General features: G+C 55.2%; 9 protein-coding genes across 9 annotated transcripts; 5 read left to right on the forward strand and 4 right to left on the reverse strand.

Moving 5' to 3' along the window:
- Positions 1-568: 568 nt before the first annotated feature.
- UV8b_06693 (uncharacterized protein) lies at positions 569-1141 on the forward strand (the record flags this gene model as incomplete). Its single annotated transcript, XM_043144190.1, has 2 exons — positions 569-729; positions 922-1141. The coding sequence occupies 2 exons, from the start codon at positions 569-571 to the stop codon at positions 1139-1141; spliced, it is 381 nt and encodes a 126-aa protein (XP_043000125.1).
- A 162-nt stretch (positions 1142-1303) lies between these two features.
- On the reverse strand, positions 1304-3478 carry UV8b_06694 (uncharacterized protein; the record flags this gene model as incomplete). Its single annotated transcript, XM_043144191.1, has 3 exons — positions 1304-2481; positions 2544-3324; positions 3392-3478. The coding sequence occupies 3 exons, from the start codon at positions 3476-3478 to the stop codon at positions 1304-1306; spliced, it is 2046 nt and encodes a 681-aa protein (XP_043000126.1).
- A 1566-nt stretch (positions 3479-5044) lies between these two features.
- On the forward strand, positions 5045-5851 carry UV8b_06695 (uncharacterized protein; the record flags this gene model as incomplete). The annotated part of the gene is made up of 2 exons (XM_043144192.1): positions 5045-5219; positions 5310-5851. The coding sequence occupies 2 exons, from the start codon at positions 5045-5047 to the stop codon at positions 5849-5851; spliced, it is 717 nt and encodes a 238-aa protein (XP_043000127.1).
- Positions 5852-6139: 288 nt separating this feature from the next.
- UV8b_06696 (uncharacterized protein) lies at positions 6140-7951 on the reverse strand (the record flags this gene model as incomplete). Its single annotated transcript, XM_043144193.1, has 4 exons — positions 6140-7205; positions 7271-7437; positions 7527-7850; positions 7916-7951. 4 exons carry the CDS (start codon positions 7949-7951, stop codon positions 6140-6142), a joined length of 1593 nt encoding a protein of 530 aa, XP_043000128.1.
- A 498-nt stretch (positions 7952-8449) lies between these two features.
- On the forward strand, positions 8450-11315 carry UV8b_06697 (uncharacterized protein; the record flags this gene model as incomplete). Its single annotated transcript, XM_043144194.1, has 3 exons — positions 8450-8626; positions 8692-8719; positions 8776-11315. 3 exons carry the CDS (start codon positions 8450-8452, stop codon positions 11313-11315), a joined length of 2745 nt encoding a protein of 914 aa, XP_043000129.1.
- Positions 11316-11854: 539 nt separating this feature from the next.
- UV8b_06698 (uncharacterized protein) lies at positions 11855-13609 on the forward strand (the record flags this gene model as incomplete). Its single annotated transcript, XM_043144195.1, has 1 exon — positions 11855-13609. One exon carries the CDS (start codon positions 11855-11857, stop codon positions 13607-13609), a length of 1755 nt encoding a protein of 584 aa, XP_043000130.1.
- Positions 13610-14369: 760 nt separating this feature from the next.
- Positions 14370-15615, reverse strand: UV8b_06699 (uncharacterized protein; the record flags this gene model as incomplete). Its single annotated transcript, XM_043144196.1, has 3 exons — positions 14370-14547; positions 14639-15457; positions 15575-15615. The coding sequence occupies 3 exons, from the start codon at positions 15613-15615 to the stop codon at positions 14370-14372; spliced, it is 1038 nt and encodes a 345-aa protein (XP_043000131.1).
- Positions 15616-17363: 1748 nt separating this feature from the next.
- Positions 17364-18086, forward strand: UV8b_06700 (uncharacterized protein; the record flags this gene model as incomplete). Its single annotated transcript, XM_043144197.1, has 2 exons — positions 17364-17660; positions 17799-18086. 2 exons carry the CDS (start codon positions 17364-17366, stop codon positions 18084-18086), a joined length of 585 nt encoding a protein of 194 aa, XP_043000132.1.
- A 476-nt stretch (positions 18087-18562) lies between these two features.
- On the reverse strand, positions 18563-20217 carry UV8b_06701 (uncharacterized protein; the record flags this gene model as incomplete). The annotated part of the gene is made up of 7 exons (XM_043144198.1): positions 18563-18706; positions 18783-18911; positions 18966-19080; positions 19140-19254; positions 19315-19450; positions 19529-19612; positions 19669-20217. 7 exons carry the CDS (start codon positions 20215-20217, stop codon positions 18563-18565), a joined length of 1272 nt encoding a protein of 423 aa, XP_043000133.1.
- Positions 20218-22935: the final 2718 nt, after the last annotated feature.

Genomic DNA, 22935 nt, shown 5'->3' on the forward strand with positions numbered 1-22935 from the left:
CATGCGCTGGATAACAAACCACCTGGAACAGCCCTCGCCGAGCCGCGCAGCGTCTTGCCAGATCCCCGCGCGTCTCTTGAAACGGACTCGTCGTCCGTGTCCGTCTCGTTTCGGAACGTGAGATGGAGATAGTTCCCCCCCCCCCCCCAACGCGCGTCGGCCTTGGCTGGGTTGAGGGATTGGCAACCCGAGCGCAGGGTCTTTTTCAACGTGCCGAGGCGAGATGTAACCTTTCTGCGGTTCCAACGCACGTCCGTCGATCCCGAACCAAAATCCAGCCCGTAGTCGAGGAACCTTGGGCGACGCACGAAAAAAAGACCTGAGACTCGGGGTGCCGCGTAGTTGACAGCAAGCCAGGCGCTACACTAGCCGCTCCGTTCCCATCTGCCGCTGCTGCTGCTGCTGCTCTATCTGTCGTCCCTTTTGCCCTGCCCCAGAGGTAGTCCGGCCAGAGGCAGACATTTTCAGTCCTCCAGCCCCCCCTCCCATTTCGCAGCCGAACTTGTCGACTTCAGCACCCGGTGACGGCGTCATCCAGATCTGGGCGCCGTCTCATGGCAACCGCACAATGAGACGAGCGCAGCAGAACATCCCTGAAACACGTGAATCCCTCGCCAGGCTGGCCCTTTTCCTTTGGGCAGCCTCGGATCCCCCACCGGTGGCCGTCCTGGGTAGGGCGCCCGAGAACCGGGGCATCTGGGACAGCTGTTTCTGCAGTGCCTCGTTTCAGTATGATGCATGCTTCGGGGCGGGGAGCTAGCTTTCCAAGGGAGGTTCAAGAGACGGCACAGAATAAGGTGTGGGATGCGTAATCAAGATGCTCCGCATGCGAAAGCTGGGTGGCGCCACGCTGTCAGATAACCCGTGACGGTTGGCGGCAAAAAGCGATGGAAATTGAGCTTGTTGCTCTGCCATGTCCAGACTAGCAAGGCGGCTGGAAGGCTTTGCCAGGGCATCAAGTTGGGATCGCATGGCATACGCGACACTACTGGCATGTGGTAACTCGGAAAGAGAGAAGGGCTTCGTCAAGATATGGGATGCGTTTGGAGATGGTGGCTGGTTCCGACAGGTCGACGGTCCTGAGCATACACACCCCCCGGGAGGCTTCTACACAGAAAGGGGCAGCATCATTCCGCGGTGAGCGGCTCGACGAGTACGCTTCGCGGTTCCTGGAAAAGTCTCGGCCGGCACGACAACTGGAAGCTTGCATGATTGGTAAACAATTCTTGGTGTGTGTGTGTGTGTGTGTGCGTGTGTGACCAAGTTCAGCAGTCGGTCTGTTCGTGATTCTACATAACAGTGTTTACTTTCTCTTCGTGACCTTGCCAGTGTCGACGCCGGAGGCACTGCCCTTGGGCTTCGCATCGGCCTGCTTGGCATCGGCCTGCTTGGCATCGATTTGCTCACCTTCGACCTGCTTGCCTTCGACGGCTTTTTGCCCCTGCCCCCTCTGCAACGGCTCCTCCTCGTCGTCGCCGCCCTGTCCAAACTCATTGACGCGGGTGTAGTCGGTCTTGTAGGCCCAGCGCTGGTACAGATAGACGAAGAAGATGACGTCATCGCGCAGCGTGGCCAGACGGTGCAGGAAGGGCATTTTGATGGTGAATGCAAACAGGTCGTCGATGAAGGTGTTGAGGAACTTGTACATCATGGCCTTGGCGGGCATGTGGGCCACGCTCTTCAGGCGGTAGTTGATGTACAGCGACGGCACCATCATGAGGAAGCCGTAAGCGTACACCGACCCGACAAGCGTGGTGATGACAAAGGAGTACCACGACTTGTGAGACTCGTACACCAGCGAGTAGACGCCGTACGCAATCAGGAGGGGCACCGCCCCAGCGTACATGTACTTGAAGGCAATCTCGTCGTACTGCTTGGTCTTCTCCTCCGTCTCGGTGAGCTTATGCTTGTCTTCGAATACGACCGAGTACGGCAGCCACGACCCGGGTGGCGCGGGCCGGAAGCGCACATTGACCACCGTCGTCACTTTCCAGAACTCGATGACGATGCCCACCACCTGGGACCCGAGGATCATCCAGCTCGTGTTTTGGGAATTGTCGAGCAGGTACAGGAAGATGACTGTCTGCATGAAGACGTTGGCGAGAATGGAGCGAACAGAGATGCCCACATTGTCCTTCTTCTTGCGGTAGTGGGCAATGTCGGAGCCGAAAGCAAGCGTCTCGAGAATAACGTGCGCGATGCTGACCAAGACGGTGACTCCCAGCAGAATGGGGTTGGTGTCCATCAGCACCTCCTTGACCATTTCAATCTCCGACCCGTCACCGCCGGCCGACATGGAATGACCGAGCGCGGCCCGCCGGGCGTTTTCTTTCGAGTTCAGCTCAATGGACGCGAGCGTGCTAAACTTCCAGAAGGGCATGTTGGTCAGGTCGATGTGCAAGGGGAGCTCTGTGACTGTTTCGTTGAGCACCGTCATGTGGCTAGTAAGCTGCCAAAAGTTGTTGATGAACAAGAGGGGATCTGTGCACAGTTAGCCCAGGGCACCGGAGCCAGTGTGAAAGGGAAGGACTGGTTTTGCGCACAATACCAGCCGTTCTCGCCGCTTCCGTCGCGGGCGCCCGTGGCTTCGAGTTGGAGGAAGTGCTTGACCGCAGGATGCATTTGAGTAAAGTCCTTTACACCCACTGCTGGGACAAAGGAAAAACTAGCGTTTGGGTGGTAGTGACTGGCGAAGACGGGCCCCAAAGAAGGTTCCTCGTCGACCTCTGCCTCATCTTGGGCAACCCGGGCATCAAGGAGGTTCCTGGTCTTGGCAATCCTTTTCTTGGGCAGATACTGTGTCAGCGGGTAGGCGAAATGGTAAGCCTTGGCGGTGTCGTAACCAGGCTGCCGAGGATCCAAGTTGCTGCCGCTGAGGCCAACATAGAAGTGGCCCCAGAGCGTCCCATTCCGCTGAACGGCCTTGGGAACGGCGAATTTGGTGTCGACAGCACGCTTGTCGGAGCTGTTGCTCATGTGAAAGTTCTTTTCCTGCAGCACGATGTACTGGGGCGGGGTATCCGAGATGGAAACCGGGTTGAGGGAAGGAGAAAGCGTAACAGTTATGTCAAGGTGGCTATCCTGGGGCCAGATGGGTGCGATCTTGCGCGGAATGCGTTGATACTGCGCGCCTTGGTTGAGGTGAGCAGGACGAAGCTCGAAAGGGGGGATATCGCCCAGATTGGAGGCAACTGTAATAGGTCTGCCCGTGTTGGGATCCGCGGTTTGGACGCCTCGTTGGTCTTTTGCGAAAAGGTAGGATAGGCCGAGGTTGATGCCCAGGTAGATGGCGCCTCCGAGCAGAAGCTTTCGGTAGCTGATGCCCTACGTTGGTTTACCAGGTCAGACAAAATTCCGCTCAACTGTTCTCCTCGGGGTAGTCGGCACTCACGCCTCCCTTTCGTTCTTGCGGCCGCCCATCTGGCCGCCCATCTGGCCGCCCATCTGGCTGCTGGACGGTTTGGTCTCTCCCAGGCATAGTGGTGTGTAGCGGGAACAAGAGAACGGCTGAATCAACGAGGGTCACCCCGTGGCAACCTGTCAACGCCGGATCGAGCGGCGGCGCAAAAGAGTCCCGCTTCAGGGTTTCAGGGTAATTGGAGTCTGGCAGCACTCGGTGAGTCGTGCAAGCCAGCAATGTCGGGAGCCTGGAGTGCGGACACACACTGGATGGGGATATCGTTCGTTTGGGTCACGTCTGGTCAGTTCTGCCACGCGACGACAAAGTAAAGTAGAACTCGGAACAAGCAGCGGACCAGACCCACTAAAGCTAGCACCTGCAGCTTGCAACAGCTTACCTGACCAAACTTGCAAAGCGATAATCTCAGGTCGTGCACATCGCAACAAGCGCGAGCCATTGATGCACTCGGCTTGTGCGACCTGATGCTTTGCTGTCGAAACCAATTTTGGTTCCTTGATTGGTCCTACAATTGGCCCTAATTTCATTTGCCCGAGTGCAGAGGCAGAGGCAGAGGCAGAGGCAGAGGCAGAGGCACAGACAGAGACAGAGAGAGGCTTTAATGGCCGCAGCTGGGGAAAAGTAGAAGCACGTAGCACCTTCCAACACCAACACCAAACCTGATTGCCCCTGCCGCCTTTTGCCTAGCCATGTAATAAAGGAGGGAAAGAGGCAAAAGCAAGGCAGGCGCACTGAAGAAACTGCATGAGGAAGCCGCGCAGGAGGAGACGGCGAGCGCAAACCGCGCCAGGATACGAGATACCTGGCACCTTGGTGCTTAGGTACCAGGTAGGTACCTAGGCTGCAGGTATATACCTAGAGAGGTACCTTTAGCCAATCCGCAGATGGCTTCGACTTTGCGAGGCCACCTCATTGGAGCACATTCTGCGCGATTCGTCTTTGTTTTGCTCCAAAGATCAACTGTGAAGCCGATGACGAAGAGTTCTCAGTTCCCAGGAAGGCACCTGGGTTTTACGCAGAAACGCGGAAAGACGAAACCGCACCCTCCTGCTTTAGGCACGTCCTGTGTTGCACGAAAAGTGTGACGCCACACAATGTGAGACTTGAATAATAATAATAATACTGCGACATCATGTGCTCATAAGTACCGAGTACCTAGGTACCTAAGGGGGGGTGTGGGTCTCGGGTCTCTGACGCTTCTAGAATCCGTCTGGTCTTGTCAAGTCCGTGATTCCACTGCGACGTCGGCCGTCCTTGGGCGGCGGGAGTCGGCGGGACCCGTCTTGTGACATGACTCCTCATCACGTCCATCATGCATTCTCCCCTCTTCTTCTATGCGTAGATTCCTCTCGGAAAGAATAGAGTTGCCAGACATTCACAAGTAGCGGGCGCTTCAACCTCCATCTGAACCCCAGAACAGGAACATCACGGCACATCGTTCACTCTACGACTTGCCGTCACCAAACCATTTCTGCCAGACCGGCGACGTTGCCAATCATCCAACTGCTGGCACCGAGAAGAAAAGAAGGTCGTCGAGTTTGGCTGCTCAAGAATACAAACTGCATTCATCACCGTCCAAAAAGAGAAAAGGGAAAAAAAAAAAAAAAGTGCAGCATACAAACCAGTATGGAGCACGAGAAGGGCACCGCCACAAACGGCGCAAGCAATGGAACTGCCAGTGCCCAGGCCCCTCGCACCAAGATTTGCGTCTTTTGCGGATCAAGTGCTGGTGCGAGCCCTGCTCACATGGAGGCGGCACGGCAACTAGGCGAGATCATGGCCAAGAACAACATCGACTTGGGTAAGTCTTGTCTCCGCATCATCCCGCTTCAATGTACTCCGTACTTTGAGAACCGAAACGACAGGCCCAGTAACACGTCATCCAATATAGTGTACGGCGGCGGCACGGTCGGTCTAATGGGCGAGGTCGCCAAAACCGTCTGTTCCATCAACGGCCCCGACTCGGTACATGGCATCATCCCCGAAGCTCTGGTGCGATATGAGCGAGATGGAACGTACCAAACCCTCAGCCGAGACAACCAGTTTGTCCCCAGCGAGTCCATGTACGGCCGCACCACAGTCGTCAAGGACATGCACACGCGCAAGAAGCTCATGGCCGAGGAGGTGTTTAGCGGCGGTCCCGGAAGCGGCTTCATCGGCTTGAGCGGCGGCTACGGCACCATGGAGGAAGTCTTCGAGGTCATTACCTGGAACCAGCTGGGCATTCACACCAAGGGCATCTGCTTGCTCAACGTTGAGGGATACTGGGACGGTATTGTGCAGTGGATTGCCAAAGCTTCGGAGCAGGGCTTCGTCAAGCCGGGAAACGACAATATTCTGGTATCGGCAACGGATGCCGAGGGCGCAGTCAAGGCTCTGCGGGACTACAGAGTCTCGGAGGCTACGTTCAAGCTGAAATGGGGCACGCAATAAATAGCGGATGCATCATGTCACTTAAGATAAGTAGGCCTGCTTACGCATAGACTGGGTAGAGGGCTTGGAACGGGAATGAATGCCTTTTCCATTCTTTTTTATTTCTTCCCCTTCACGTGGGGATGGATTTCGGTTTTTTATTTATTTTTATTTATTTTTATTTATTTTTTTATTTTCGCCATGATTTGGTTTGGATCATGGATGCCATCCCTAAGTGGCGTTGGGAGGGGTTCAGGCTGTCGCTATGTATTAGTTGTGCTCCACTAACCTCAGACTAGACCTCTCCTCTCACGCTTTGCCATCCTCAGCTTTCCACTCCTCCTCCGTCATATGGAACCATTGCGAAAGGAAGGAGAAAATCGCCCAACATTCACTTGCAAGAGTTACATGCAAGAGTTCAGTGCCAAAAAAGTTAATGAGCGAAGTGGCAGTAAGGCCACTCAGGAAGTTGGCATCGACTATGTCGGAGCTAGGCAAGCCAGCTCTGGCGCGGAACATCCGAGCAACCAGTCGAAGGGCAGTGGCTTCGTACGGGGCCATGATTATCCGGGTCAACGAGTCTGCAAACAAGTGTGACGCGATGAGGGCGGGTAGATGGGTCAGCAATGTGTCCATGTACACAGGTTCCTGGTTGCCGCCATGACCTGAGCGGGAGTCGGGACCAGCACTTGGGCGTAACTCGGCTGACCAGAGGCCGCTCGGGGCGTCTTGGGACTCGGATGCTTCCACATCAAAACTTATCAGAGTGGCGCTTACTCCATCATGGTCCTCATCGTCACTCGGATAGTCATCCCCCCGAGCAGAGAGACCACTGGGCCTGCGAGAGTGCTCTGTTGGAGGGCTTGTGCTGGCCTGGTCGGCGCCAATTGCTCCCTCAGCTGGTCCGACACCCGTGGCCTCATTATTGCCCGTCGAGGTACGACCGTCATCGTTGGGATCAACGGCCTCTGCTGGATCAAGGTACGTCGTCGAGAGGGTGGGGGGCGGCGGAGGCGGCGGAGGCGGCGGAGGAATTGGGGGGGGAGGGGGGAGCCGTTTGCGATGAAAGACGGTATTGGGGAGCCTCCTGTATATCTGCGACCATACTGCTGGTCTCCAGTCCCGAATCATTCGTTGCGTCATGACCCATGCCAGGAACGGTGCTGACGAAACCAACGCGCCGCCCAGCCAGGCAAACAGGGACGGCACGGTGTAGTCGAGCGGTAGCGGCGGAGCAGGGATTGGTGACGCTTCTGTAAAAGGTATGAAGAAGCTCGGGTGAGGAAACCACATGCTGCTAGAGATGATTCCCAGGCGTTGTAGGGCGACGTAGAGCTCCAGATGAACCTTGACGTACGGCCATACTTTTTGTACGCTGTCTTCTGGTTAGATACGAATCTTTGGGGAGGTCCTAGGTCCTAGTGCGTAGATACAACCCACATGCGAAGAGGAAACTGCATATTCCTGTCGTGACTCCATAGCGGCGCAACTATCTGCTCTGTGTAATGAACGAGCCAACTCGATGGCGCACCGGCCCAGACGGAGACGTTTGACTGTGATTGCTTGAATAATCCCCAGAATGGTATCTGAGAGTATCTTTTATAAATCTTTTTTATTTTTATTTTTTTGCTTGGTTTTTAGTCCAGGTTTACCAATTCGACAAGAGCTTGGCGCGCGCATAGAGAAGAAGGCATACCAATATTCGTTGTCGAAGGCCATGGATACCAAATATCCCTACTGCCTCGACGCTCTGTCGAGCAGAGTCCCCCAGTCGAAGTCCTGTGGATTCCTCGTAGGATTCGTGCCGCCGCTGTGAATCGGCTTCTGGCCCAGCAAAGGGATTCTCAGGTTCAGCTACCCCGATGACGAGCATGACCTCGTTGTGCGCTCTGATGATGTCCCGGTTCATTCGCTTAGTCTCCGGGTTGATAGGGCGGCCGCGTTGGTCATACTGTTGGTTGGTTTGGCGAGGATCCTCGGGCCCGTCGCCATTCACAACTTCATCATACGGAGAGCGCCCCTATAGATTGATGCCGACTTAGCTGCCTGCTTCTCCGGGAGCACGTCGAAGCGTTTGCGACGTACCAGAGCTTGAGCTGTGAGCGGTCCTTGCATACCCATTGTTGCAGGTCCTCAGTTCATCTTGAAGACAGGAGCTGGACTTGAGCGGTAAGCCGGACAAACGACAGGCGACCTTTCCGAGATTCATGAATCTGTATCGAGTCGCCTTGATGAATAGAATCCCCGCTGGCAGCTTCAAAGCCGACTTTGCGCTCCGGACAGATTGATTAAAAGGAAATGAAAGTTGCCCCAGGCGTCTCTAGAGGCTTGTCATCATTCGGTGGGCCGGCTGCTGCCACGACCCCACTTGCACAGGCCGAGCCCAGCCCAGCAGGTTGTGAAAATTGGACCAGTCAGACCAGACCCCTGCTTACCTCACACAGTGCTGCAGGCAAATCTGCACTAGTCGCGATTAGCGCCTGGTCTGCTGCGGAAAAAAAAAAAAAAAAGAAAAGAAAAAAAAAAAGAAAAAAGGCGTCGACAATCCAATGTAGTGGCCTTCACGCATCCTGCCTTGAATTTCAAGACTGTCCGCTCCAACAGCTTGTCCCCCCAGTCATGGCCACGAAACACTCCTGGAAAACGACCTTTGACGTCGAACATGTCATTCGGCCGATATTTACGGGTGGTTCAATTGCACTCGACAACAAAGCACATGTTCTGGCCACAACCCTGGGCGAAGATGCAGTGCTCACCAACCCCACCAACGGCAAGCTCCTGGCTCAGATCGAGGGTGTTAGTTTTTACCTCGTATGGCTCTCGATTGGTCATTGACAGCTTTGCTAACCCAGTCGGAATAGGATGGGGAGATGATATCTACGCTGACATGTAGGTGGGCTATCGGTTCAAACTTTGTCGGCCAGAATACTGACTCTGCTCCCCAGTAACCCCGTCTGCCTCTCATCTCATAGTTTGCTCTCGGTCGCTGTCCATGAAGATATTTGCCTTGAAGCGATCCTTGGACGGCGATGCAATTGAAACTTCCCTCGTCCGTACGCTGAAACCGCACAGTACTCCTGTAGTCGTCTTGGCCGTCGATCGCACAAGTACACTGCTTGCGACTGGTGGAACGGATGGGACGATCAAAGTCTGGGACATTGCCGGCGGCTACGTGACGCATACTTTCCGAGGACCTTCTGTGTTGGTTTCGGCCTTTCACTTTTTCGAAGTCGCTGCTCGGTCAAAGGACAGCAGCCGCTCGCGCGGAACGAAGAAGGAGGCCAAGGGAAACGACGACCATTCTGAGGTCGAGGCTGGCGGCCCTAGCGCAACCAGCTTTCGACTTGCGTCAGGAAGCCAGGACGGAAAGGTGCGGATCTGGGACCTGCAGAAGCGCGGCTGTGCCGCCAACCTGGACTCGCACGTCTCTGATGTCCAAAAGATCGATTACTCCCCCGAGCAGCACGCGCTAGTTAGCGCCAGCAGGGATAAGACCATTATCTGGTGGGATACCAAGTCGTGGAAAATCAGGAAAATCGTCCCTTGCCTCGAGCTCGTGGAAACGGCCGGTTTTTTGGACAATGGCCGCCTAACCTTCTCGGCTGGGGCGAATGGCTGTTTGCGTATCTGGGACACAGACAGTGGCAAGGAACTCACCCCCGCTCAGTCTGGGAAGAGCGAGGAAGAAGGCATCGTGTCGGGCATTCACCGCCCTGGATTGCCGTTCATCCTTTGCGTACAGGTGGACCACACGCTGGCGTTTTACCGCACTCCCTCCAAGGACTCGGCGCAACCTTGGACGGCCCCAGAACCTTTCCGTCGAATCTCTGGCACTCATGACGAAATCATTGATCTTGGCTATTTGCTTCCAGACAAATCCCTCATGGCGCTGGCTACCAACTCAGAGGATGTTCGAATCATATCCGTGGCTGAGCCCGAGCAAGTCCAAGAGACGGCGAATTCGCCCGAGACAGGCTCGACTCCGTATTTCGGCCAAGATGTAGCATTGCTTCGGGGACACGAGGATATCGTGATTGCCCTGGATGTTGACTGGTCAGGTCATTGGATTGCCACCGGTGCCAAGGACAACACTGCCCGAGTGTGGCGAGTCGATGCGGCCAACAATTCATACACCTGCTGGGCAACCTTTTCTGGCCACGCCGAATCTCTGGGGGCCGTCGCACTTCCCAAGACCGTCCCGGCAGACGGGTCTGCTGCACGAACCGACCCTCTCCACCATCCCCCAGAGTTCCTCATCACCGGTTCGCAGGATCAAACCATCAAGAAGTGGGAGATTCCTCGACAACCTCAGCATCAAGGCCTCAAGCCAAGGGCTCATTTCACGCGGAAAGCTCACGACAAGGATATCAACGCCATCAACGTGCATCATTCCGGCAGTTTGTTTGCGTCAGCCTCGCAGGACAAGACGGTCAAGATTTGGTCAGTCAAAGAGGGCGAAGTCCAGGGTATTCTTCGCGGCCACAAGAGAGGCGTCTGGTCTGTCCAGTTCTCCCCAGCCAACATGGCTGCCGTTCAGCGAGATGACGGTCCCGTCACAGGCAAGGGAGTGGTTCTCACAGGAAGCGGCGACAAGAGCGCGAAACTCTGGAACCTGTCAGACTACACCTGCATCCGGACGTTTGAGGGCCATTCAAATAGCGTCCTGAAGGTGGCTTGGCTGAAAATGCCGTGTCAGCAGGAGCAGCAAAGACAGCCCGTTCAGTTCGTGACGGCGGCCGGAGATGGACTTGTCAAAGTCTGGGATGCCAATTCCGGCGAGACTGCGTGCACTCTGGACAACCACGAGGACAGGGTCTGGGCTGTGGCCGTTCATCCCGAGACCAACGCCATCACGTCCGGCAGCGGTGATTCCACCGTGACGTTCTGGAAGGATACAAGCGCCCAGACACGGGAGGCCGCGGCCCAAGCTACCATGAAGATGATTGAGCAACAGCAGGAGCTGGAGAACCACGTTCACGCCGGCTCTTACAGAGAAGCCATCACGCTTGCCCTCCAACTCAACCACCCCGGCCGGTTACTGAGCCTCTTCACATCCGTCGTCACGAGCAACAGCCCCGACGAAGATAGCCTGTGTGGTTTGAAAGCCGTCGACGACGTGCTGGGCAGCCTGTCTGATGGGCAGATATTCCTGCTGCTGCTCAGGCTGCGCGACTGGAACACGAATGCTCGAACGGCGCCAGTCGCGCAGCGCATCCTGTGGACCTTGGTCAAGAGCTACCCGGCCTCCAGGTTCTCGAACCTGTCCGTCAGGGGAGGCCGAGGACAAAAGAGCCTGAGCGACGTCCTGCGGGGGCTGCGGGTGTACACGGAGCGCCACTACAAACGCATGGAGGAGCTTGTGGACGAAAGCTACTTGGTCGAGTACACCCTGCGGGAGATGGACAGTTTAGCCCCAGTCGAGCAGGGCGACGTTGGGATGAGGGAGCTGGACGATGGACAGGCGGACACCGTAATGGCTGGATGAAAACGTCGCTTTGACACGTGTTTGCATTGCATGTATGTATGTACGTCAGTTTGACACGCAGGTTGCCCAAGTTGGTGAAGATGACGGGGATGCGCAAGCTCACCCCTGGGACCGAGATTCGCGAGCGATGAGTCATGGGAGTGCGTGAATTGAAGGCATTGATGCCATGTTGTTTGTCGTGCAACAAAAGTCGACCGAGTAAGATACAGGTAGAGAGGTACATACGTGAACCAGGCACATATGTAGCATGGCTCTCTCCCCTTGATGCACCTCTGCACAGTGGGTGGAGTAATTCACACTATGTACAGGATAGCGTAGCGTCTGCTTCTCATCTCTGCGACTTTATTCAATGCTGACTGATCTGTTCCTTTAAGCAACGACCTCGCCAAGCCGTCTACGAACTGACGGCAACGTAAAAAAAGGAGAAAAAAAAAAAAAACCAAGAATAAAAGCCGATAGCCGTTCGAATTCCCCGCGCTCCGAATCCCATAGCCGACCGTCGCGTACCTCGTGCCAGCGCGAAGCCCGCCCCGTGCCAAATGGCAAAACGCCAAGCGTCTGAAGCTCTCGAGCACCTGGCAGGCGTCGCCTCGCCCGCGTCGAAGAAGCCACGGACAGCAGCAGCAGCAGCAGCAGCAGCAGCGCTCGGAAGCCCGCCGTCGCCGCCGGACTCCCGGGGCCAAGAAGACGAAGAGGAAGAAGAAGATGAAGAAGAAGATGAAGAGGCCGCCGCAGGGGCAACCGCATCGGCGCCGCTGCGACAAGCAAACCCCGCCGAGGGCTACGCCGACCTCTACCTCGACACCATCGACCGGCACGTCCTGGACTTTGACTTTGAGAAGCTGTGCTCCGTGTCCCTGTCCAACATCAACGTCTACGCGTGCCTCGTGTGCGGCAAGTACTTCCAGGGAAGGGGGCCCCGGTCGCACGCCTACTTCCACGCCCTGGACCAGGATGACCACGTCTTCATCAACCTCGAGACGCAGCGGGTCTACGTCCTCCCCGAGGGGTACGAGGTGACGAGCAAGTCGCTCGACGACATCAAGTACGTCTCGGATCCGCGCTACACCAGGCGCGAGGTGATGGCCCTGGATCGCGGCAGCGGCAGCGGCAGCGGCACGTCGGCCTCGTCTGCCGACGCGCACGGAGCGCAAGCCGGGCCCGCGGGACGGAGCAAGGCGTGGACCCTGTCGGGCAAGGAGTACACCCCGGGCTTCGTGGGCATCAACAACATCAAGGCGAACGACTACCTCAACGTCGTCGTGCAAACCCTGTCGCACGTGCCCCCGCTGCGCAACTTTTTCCTCCTCGACGACTTCGCCAAGACCACCACCACCACCACCACCACCACCACCAAGTCGGAGCTCGTCAAGCGGTGCGGCATCCTGTTCCGCAAGATCTGGAACCCGCGCGCGTTCAAGGCCCACGTCTCCCCGCACGAGCTGCTGCAGGAGATCGCGCTCCGGTCCAACAAGCGCTTCACGCTGACCAACCAGTCCGACCCCGTCGAGTTCCTCTCCTGGTTCCTCAACAACCTCCACCTCGGGCTGGGCGGCAGCAAGACCAGGCCCGGCAGCTCCGTGATCCAGCGCACCTTCCAGGGCAAGCTCAAGGTCGAGTCGCAGGCCATCACCGCCAGGGCCGACGCCACCGACCGGCTGCGCTTCGAGGAGGCCGCCCACGTCAAGGTCGACGTTGTGCGCTTCCTCCTCCTCACGCTCGACCTCCCCCCCGCGCCCCTGTTCCAGGACGAGCTGGAGAAGAACATCATCCCCCAGGTGCCCCTGACCACGATCCTGTCCAAGTACGACGGCAAGTCGGCGCAGGAGCACCACTCCCAGCGCAAGCGCTACCGGCTGCTGCACCCCCTGCCGCCCTACCTCGTCCTGCACGTCAAGCGCTTCTCCCAGAACAAGTTTGTGTCGGAGCGCAACCCCACCATCGTCACCTTTGACGCCCGGAACCTGGACGTGTCGCCGTACGTGGAGCCGAACCCGGCGGAATGGCCTCCCTCGGAACCGATCTGGTACGACCTGGTCGCCAACGTGGTCCACGAAGCCGTCCGCACGAGGGAAGACGTCGCCGACTCGGGGGACGAGAGGAAGACTTGGAAGGCGCAGGTGATTGACAAAGCGACGGGCGAATGGGTCAGCTGCCAGGATCTGTATGTGGAAAAGGTCCAAAGCGAGCTGCTGTATCTTGGCGAGACGTATCTGCAGGTCTGGGAGAGGAGGAGAGACCAAAAGGACGGCGAGCGACAGGGGAACAAGCAAGCCTCGATGACGACTGACTGACCCATTTGCCGTGAACCGCAAGTCAAAACGGTCGTCAACTTGGCTCACCTATCGTAGCCGTCAGGCAGTCGACAAAGACAACGCAGACTTTTCCCGTCAGAATCGATGCCTTTGTTGGCCAAGCGCCCCTCGTTTCTGCCCAGTCCGCCTTCAAGTAAAGCAGCCGTGTTGTCCGTGTCGCATCGTTGCAGGGCAGTCAGATTCATATAGCTATACATAGAGTACATCATGGCATGAAACCCGTCAAAATCAACCAATCAAAGCATCCGTGCACATGACATCGCTTGCCTTTCTACTGCCAGCCCTCCCTTTACCTCATGTTGTTGTTGTTGTTGTTGTTGTTGTTGTTTTTCTTTTGTTTCTCTCTTCTTCCGTTTTGTCGAGAGCCACCCTCGGGTTCCAGTTCCCCGGAATGCTCTGGGCCAGGGACGAAGAAGTAGGTTTTCAGCATTGCATTAATGGCCCTTGCGCCGCTTGATGTTCGTTGCCAAGCCGGAACGAGCTCCGGCTATGGATGACGACGGCTCGAAAGAGACGACAAAGAACGAAGAATTATCAGGAAAACAAAGAGGTCGTGACGGCAAGGAGGAAAGGACAAGAGGCAAAGACGAGACAAGATTTTCAGGTCTAGATTCCGCTCTCCTATCTAGTCCCTCGGACGCTTTAGATACTATACAATGAAATATGAAAAAAAAAACAAGGGTTCCTGGGATTGTGTCTCATAGATTCGCTCGGCATAAGGATTCATGTACATTTCTGTCTAATCAAGGCTTTGTCGCTGGCCAGCAGACGTGTAGCGTCTTTCTCCGCTCTGGTTCTGGTTGGCCTTTTCACGACGCTGCTCGTCCAGGGCGGTCCTCTGCTGGATGCTGGAGTCGTGGGTTTTGAACTCGACCCGGGTGTTGGGTGGGAAGCTGAGCACGTGTTTCATAGTCTCTCTGTGCACCAGGACGCAGAAAAAAAAAATCAAATTAATTAGCCGACTTTGCGCGACGCGGGTACGCAGACAACTTTGCCGGGGGAACTTACCGAATCTTTAGCACACGACCACCGACCGTCCGTGTCCAGATACTCAGGATGTCCTCGCCATTACGCATGCTAAGCACAGCACCGCAGACTTCCTCGCCAGCATCGCCAAACTGGTCCCCAACGAGCGAGAGAAGAAGGTTCTCCCAGTAACGATCAGCCACGCCCTTCTTCATCCTGACGACCCATTTCCCTCCCTTGCGATTGACCTCGTCCTCCCAGATGGGGCGGATGTCCTTCTTGAAGATGTGGTAGTCGGATACCACGGGCAGGGAAGACGGCCTCTTAAGGTGGGAGTATATTTCCCAGAATTCCTCGGCGGTTCGTATGGTGGCGATGCCGTGCAACGTATTCTCGTACTCGATGAAGCCGTGGGCTTTGGAAATGGGGGGTCGGTACCAAAAGGACCACGCATCTTTCAGCGGGTGCGATTTCGAGGCTAATGTCGACGGCGCAGATACTTTGTTCTCGGCGATGGAAGCCATGCTCGGCACTTTGCTCATCGTCTTGTTGCCGTCTTTGGCGACTGTGGTTTTGGGCACCGCTGAGCCCATGGCCGTGTCGAACGGGTTTGCCGCGGATTTGGGCGTTTTGGCCGAGCCAAAGGATGCGAAAGCACCAGAGCCCAGGCCAAAGGCGCTCGACGCGCCACTTGTGGGAGATACTAGGCCACCGCCGGGTGTGTTGAAGGGGCTTGCCTTGCCGTGCGCCGAGACGTCGCCCCCGAAGCGCTTGGAAGAGAAGACGCCATTACGCGAGGCGTCCGTGGCCGACGAGCCGTTCAAACCGGCCCCTGATGTCGTAAGAGACAACTTGCCGGTGCTAAAAACAGAGACGAATCCGTCCAAGGTCAGCTGCGGTCAGGCGAGCATGGGTACGCAGAACACTCGAGCGCGGCACGAGGCGAGGCGAGGCGTGCAGGTGATATTCGCAACTTACTTTGTGCGACGAGTCCATAGATTGCTGTTGTCGGTCGCCATGAAGACGGCTTTTTCTTTTTAGTCCTCTTTGCTTGTTCTTTTCTCGTCGCGTCTAAAGGAACGGCTCGAGGTCGGCAGACACCCCCGAGGCGGAGTTGCAAGAGCCCGAGTCAAGGGAATGGCGAGGCGGGTCGGGCACGAGCTTCGGAGAAGAGCACGATGTGTTAATGGCAAGGGACGCGTCGGCTTTTGGTGTTGATTCCGCCACGAGGGATGACGGAAGGGCTGCACAGACGAGGGCGCTGAAATCGAGGCTGCGAGCCCGCTGCAGGATACTGAAGAGGCAGTTCAAGGACTGTGAGAAGGAAGCTCAACGAGGGTTGCGGGACGGACGTGAGCAAGGTGGTGGTTTGGTGTGTATAACGTGGGCTGCGTGGGGAAAAGGTTGGATTTCGTATGGTGATTCAAAGAATGACGTATACGGGAGTCGAAACGAAGAATATGACACGATGGAGGGGAGGGACAATTGAGCGGCCAAAATGAGGCGTGATACACAGCGGGGGGGGGGGATGAAGGCAGTGAGTTGTCGAGTCGAGAATGCAGTAGCGCAGGTGGGGCAGCCGGGGGGGGTTCAAAAAAGAATTGAAGGAAAAGAAGCAAAAATCTCCAGCGAGGGGATGGAGGAGAGGGACGGATGTGGTGGTTGGTGGTTGGTGGTGGTGGTGGTGTTGTGTGTGGAGGTCGAGAAATTCTTGCCAAGCGTCGGGTCGAAGTTCGATGAACCAGCCAGACCAGGACCAGATGAGTGAGTGCCAGTTGACGTCTTTGCCAGAACGTTAGGCCCTCGCCAGCCCCGAAAAAGCCAAGTAATAATGGATACAAAGAAAAAAAAAAAAAAAAAAAAGGGACACTGAACGCGTGCAGGCTGTATGCTTGCATGTATGTACCTGTACTTATTTTAGGGAGGACCCTTTTAGTGCTGGCTGGGCGGAACGCTTTGTCGCTGGCTGACTCGCTGCAAGTGCCCAGCCGCCTTTGGTAGTAAGGGCTGGCCAGAGGCCCAGAGCCACCACCCAGTTGAAGCCCCCAGGGCCCAGGCCACCCGTGGGTTACCGCCAAGAACCCAAGCTTGCTAGGTAGGTACCTAAATAGATAGGTAGGTACCTAGCCTAGGTACGGCACCTGGGTAGAAGGCAAGGTACCTACCTAGGTACCTAGCTAAGAGGTAGGCACTTCTGTCAAGCAGGTACTAGGTACTTTGGAGATTTCAGGTATGCGCATCATGATCTTCAGCACATTCGGCACGCCGACTTGGCATTTGGTAGAGACGTCCATTACATCTCCCTCTCCATATCGTGCTTTTTGCCCCCCCGCCCTCAGACATGACATCGATGCCCCGGCAATGTTGACTTCTATCACAAAAAAACTGCTTGCTGGTATAGACATGACCTCGCTCTGTGGAATACTCCGTACCCCCACCTAGAACCTAGGAGGTAACGACCTATCCGACATGGGACATGGGACAAGGTGCTGCAAAAATACTATCTGCACCACGTATTGACATCATCTGCACCTACACCAGTCAGCATGTCGCCAGCACGTCTAGGCCCCACTCCTCTCCGTCTTATCGCCCCTCACAAGGCTTATCGCCTGCAAAAAAAAAATTTCCCTTCGCTCGGTACGGAGTAACTCCGTACATTATAATCTGCTCTTCAGAGTCGAAAGTCTTTCTGGCCAATCGAATCCCGCCTGGTCGCCCTGCTCAAGAAATTTCACAAACCCGGAACGAGCGGCAGCAACTCCTGAGCATGGCGGCCTCGAAAACGCGGACCGTCAAGAACAAGCACGCTGCTTCCAAAGGCGCTCCCGCAAAAGGGGCGCCCAAGCGATCCGCGACAGACGGCATCTCCAAGTCCAAGAAGCCCAAGGGCCCCGTAGTGTCGCAACAAGTCAAGGAGAAGAACCGGGCCGCGCTTCTGAAAAAGCCCAAGAAAAAAGTCTACACCGAGGCGGAGCTGGGTATCCCGGCACTCAACATGGTCACGCCCGTCGGCGTGGTGAAGCCTCGAGGCAAGAAGAAGGGCAAGGTCTTTGCCGATGATGCAGTGCGTCCGCACACCTTCTTTTTTTGCTCCCACTCTCCCCTTTGTTGTGACCTGTTTATTTTTTTTTTTTTCATCTTTTTTTATTTTTAGCGCCAGCAGATTTTGATGCAGAGCATGCGCTAATGGTCCATCGAGTAGGAGAGCATGTCAACCATCATGGCCATTGTCCAGGCCGAAAAGAATGGCGAGATTGAATCGAAAATGATCAAGGCTCGACAGATGGAGGAGATTAGAGAAGCTCGCAAGGCCGAGGCCGACAAGAAGCAGCAAGAGCGGAAGAGCAAGCTCGAGGATGCCAAGGCCTCGTTGAGGAAGAAGAGAAAGAGAAAGAGTGTTGCTGGCGACGACGACGAGGTCTCCGTCAAGACCATGGCGTCTACGGGGTCCAAGGCTGCTAAAGCAAAGAGAAAGGTTGCTTTCGCATGACGAGAATGAGACTCGATACGAAAGTGGCCCGGGCTCTGAAAGGAAGATTACGCGAAAAATCAAACTGCCGTGCTTGGGCTATTTTGCTGTTCTCCCTCCCTCCCTCCCTCTCTCTCTCTCTCTCTCTTTTTTATTTTTTTTTATTTTTTTTCATATCTGCTTCCACCTTTTTTTTCTTTTGATGTTTGGCATTGTCTGGCGTTTGGGAGTTTTGGCATCTTTGGTGTGCTCACGTTTATTTACCTTGCATGTATACCTCAAAAGATTATTTTGAAAAAGGTCGTGGATACTGGTATCATTGCATGTGCAGCAGATAATGGGACTAACCGAACTTGTCATCATTGGAGTCTAGCATGCGCATTTCTATAGAGACATCCTCATTATACAGGGGCAAAAGAAAAGGCGAGATATTCAAGCTTGGTCATTGGAGCCTTTTTCCAACGTTTGTCTCCGCCTCCCCGAGACCTCGCAGTGCTCTACTGTCGGAAAATCTCAAGCCTGCGGCGCATAGGCTGATAATTCGGGCCTTGAGATGCGTTTTCCGGCATGGTCGCCCCGGCCGACGGCTTCACACTGTCCAAATCTACCTGGAACGCGAGGTGATTTAAAAAATTGCAGACCTAAGACAGCCAAGGTCAGAAGAAAGACGGGCACTTTGATCTGGTCTTTTTTTTTTTTTTTTTCGAAGCCACTCACTGGTTTCGGGTGCCAACGAGCGCCTCCCAGCTCAAACCAGCACAAATGACCGCCCAACGACGTCGTGACCATGACTGTGTTGGGATTGAGTCTGAATTCTTCGTATGGCAGTGCTTCCCTGACCGCGATCTGCAGATTCGTCAACTCTTCAACTCGGGGCCACACGAATGGACTTGAACTTACCGGGTCGTCCGTCGCATGAAGAGCAACAAAGGGGATCCGGATGTTCAAGACGGCGTCTGTGGAAGACGCATCTCTGTAGTAAGCAGTTTCGGTGGGATAGCCCCATGTCGGGCATCTTTTAAGAATTAGTATGGATTATCGGCTATGGCAGTTTTCTTTCTCTCCCCGACTTACTGGACTTCCCGATCAAATTCATGGAGGTATTTAACCTTTGCAATCGAGGGGAGATCAAGATTGGAATACTTGAGCAGCGCATCCTTTTGCGTTTCAACCAAGCCCCTCAGCGCCGCTACAGGATGCACTGTGTCAGCAAAGGAAGACGATTTTCCGGGTTCTGGGCACCACCTACTGCCCATGATTCTGAGGTAGACCTCCCTGCCGATCAACCTGTTCTGGAGTATCTTGCTTGATACTTCCAGGTTGAAAGGGTTTGAGCAAGCGACAGCTCCCTTGAGCAGACAATTCTCGCCTTCCTCGCCACAGTACTAGATTTTGTTTTAATTTTTTTTCAACTCAAAGAAGCTCCCTTTCTGCAACATGTTGGAGGGGGTGGAAACACACACGTTGGTAAGCATGTTGGCGCCCAAGGAAAAGCCCAGGCCAAACAACGGTCGATTAGGAAATGTTTCTCTCAACCATCTCACCGTCTGAAAAGACATGGTTAGGACTGGCGCTTCTGGGGGCTGGCAAAGGGACAACTCACCTGCCGGATATCCCAGGTAGCTCGAGCGTTGTAGAGAAAGCCGCTGGTGACTTTGCTTCGCGCACAACCCCTCGAGTTCACAACGCACACCTCCCAGCCCCCATCGCCAAGCAGTGGTGCGATGGTGTGCCTCAGGTACACCTCGTGTGAGCCGCCGGAGAGCCCGTGCAAAACTACCAACATGGGCTTGGAATCATCGGAGCCGATACTGGCGAATTCTTGGTCGCTAAAGTACCTTGTTCGTCTGGGCAATGTCTCGTCGTGATCCTCAAACGGCGGCACGGCAAAATCTACCGCAAACGTTCCTTGGTAAGGTTTGTGGTCAGCATCAAAGATTTTGCGAAGGTAATACACCGGAGGTCCATGGGGTTTGGTAGCTGTCCAGATGGTTTGCAGGTGGCCATTGAACAGCAGAGGGTTCAAATGACAAGGGGGAGTGGCAGCCTCGACGATTTTTAGCAGATCCGTCTCATTTCCGCTCTTCTCCCTGATTGCGCGCGGTGTCGGAGCATGTGTGAACTCGATTTTGGCACGACCGAGCCATTCCATGGCTAAACCGCAGGCGACACTGCCAGGACTGCACGAAACCGAAAACCAAAAAGGCGTGGCTGTCACGACGAGGGAGCTGAACGAGAAGAGGGCTGAAGTCCGTGGCAGAAAGTCAAAGGGAAGAAAGAAAGCACCGAACGGGATACGATTTCAGTAGAAAGACCTTGCCGCCCCAAAAGGGCGGAGGGGAAAGAAAAGAAAAAAAAAAAAAAAGAAAAGAAAATCGAGAAAGTCGCAAAGTCGAGGCGAGGCAGAGTATATAGACACCGACAGCGACAGCGACACGCCGGGCTCACGCAACTACCTCTAGTGTAACTATCGGTATATTATCGTCGTTCTTCCTCTTCAAACTCTAGCATCGTACATGATGCATTTTCGGATGGGGCGGGCTACGGACTCGTCGGCATGTTCCACCGCACTTGGCCATGGTTGTCAAGGAATTGATAATGGTGCCAGGTGGTGGTGGTGGTGGTGGACACACCGGACGGACAACTGGACGGAACTGGACGGCTGCCGAGGCACAGGCCAAAGAAATCCCAAGATAAGCGACGGACCGGACCAATGATGGCCCGTCTCCACTGTCCTCATCACGTGAGCGAAGTTTCTGTGCACATGTACTCGTCCATTCCAAGTTACCCAGCCGTTGATGAATGTTCCAGTTCCATCTTGACAAACGTGGGAGCATGACGAGCATGACCACTGTAGGATATGCCACAAAACCCTTGACATTGCGACAGACGGAACCCTTCGGCCCCCGTACTGACGTCGCTAAAGACCGTCAGCGATGAAGCACCCGATATCTTTGAGCACACCCGCCGCCTCGCATGACGTCTGGCAAACTGGCCTCGGCCGTATGCAACTTGTCAGCATCCCCCCGAAACACGACTGACAGGATAGATGTGTCGTTCGTTCCCTTACATTCTTTCTGGGCCATGGTTTGCAATGGTCGATCGAGCTCCTGGATCAGCCCTGCTTTCACTACAGATCCATCGCAGACGGCGCCGCTCGGTCACTAAGCCTACACCCTGTCTCCCGACCTCCTCAGACTGACCGACCAGTCTTGAGCATGCTAGCTGTCAAACCTACCGTTGGCTAAGCCGCATGCCTGTTGATATCTGATCTGGGCATCAGGCTACGAATTAAGTCGTGCTTTGCTCTGCCCAGGGCCGCAGGTCGTTCGTTATGCTCAGGCCGAGGGGGATTTGCCACCCTCTTAATTACACGGTGCTCTCCCGTGTACCGTTGTCTAAGGAGAGGAAGGAGAGGGGAAGGGGGTGGGTTTGCCCAACTCACCCGCAGACGCTTTGTGTCTTGTTGCACTGTTGTTGAAAGCGCGGCGTGCCGCGCATGCTGCGCCGTACAGGCTCAAACTGCAACCGTGCATTCGCCATATCTTAGCAGCCATTACCTGCCAGCAGGAATCGGATTGGCTATTCGACAAGAGAGATGCAGCAGCTCCCAGCAGCTCCCAGCAGCCCCCAGCATCTCGAGACTTGCGACGCCTCGCAACGACTGGCAATAACCTGCAACAGCTTGCAACAACTTGCAGCAACCGGACTCAGACAGATGACTGCTCGTCTTTTGCACACGACACGATGGAGCTGACTTGAATGCAGCTTTAGGTTGAGGACTGAGGCGTCCCTCGGCCGGTGGTTCTGCTCGGCAGAACTTTGAGGTCTTCGTAAATAATCCGAGAGGATCTGTATGTAGTTTCCCATCACCTCTACCTGTGTAGGAGCGGCAAGAGAGGTCTTTGCCTTTGTCCTTTTTTTTTTTTTTTCTTTTTTTTCTTTTTATTGAGACAACTTGGCTTGGCCTGGGGAGGGGATACTATCATCAACAAAACTGGTGTCATTTCAGGCAACCGGGACCAAGCAAAACCGGCACAAAAAGGCCATGGGCCCAACACGTCTTGAAGATGAGCGCAAGTACGGAACTTCAGGGACTCGGATGCAGAGGGCGGCGCAACGGAGGCTCGCCGACTTGAGCTGAAACTGGACCGGCAATGCATGCATGCATGCATGGGTGAGGCGTCAGTCATAGAATCTCTGGCAAGTTTGCGGTTGCTTGCCGAGGAGGAACGCCTGCGTCCTGCATTGCATCTATGATCTCTCGACGACTTCACGCGGTAGGCACGGACTACCGGCACAATAGCACTGGATGCCTTTGCTCCCTGTAGCATGCACGACCTGCCGTTTGATGTCTGGAGCCTGGAGCCTGGAGCCTGGAGAGGACTGGCATCGCTTGGCGTTGCCTTTTCGTTTTCTTTTTTTTCTTTTTCCCTCTCTTTTCTTCTTCTTTTATTCTCCCCCTCCCCCCTTCTCTCCCCCCTCTTTTTCTCTCTCTTTCTCTCTCTTTCTCTCTCTTCTTTTTTTTTTTTTTATTTCCTTGCCGTGGTCGTTGGTTGGGGCGGGTTGTCTGTCTGTCAGGCAAAGGCGGCTGGCTTGGCTTGGCTTGGCTTGGCTTGGCTTGGCTTGCCTGATGACTGAGACTGACTTGCGTGGGGAATTAGGCGGGTTCTGATTAGTGGGCCGTGGCAGAGCACGACTTCCCCCCCGAAGGTCGGGCCAAGTCCCCTGTTGGTCGGCTAAGGTGCGGCGATTTATGGCCATCTGCACTAAAACTCGGACGGGAGGTGCTCGAGGCAAAGAGCCATCCACCACAACATTTGTGTCAGCGTGGATATGTTGCCATGAGAGACCCTGGAGGACGTGACCA

This window comes from Ustilaginoidea virens, chromosome 5 (assembly GCF_000687475.1).
Source record: "Ustilaginoidea virens chromosome 5, complete sequence".
Taxonomy (NCBI): Eukaryota; Fungi; Ascomycota; class Sordariomycetes; order Hypocreales; family Clavicipitaceae; genus Ustilaginoidea; species Ustilaginoidea virens.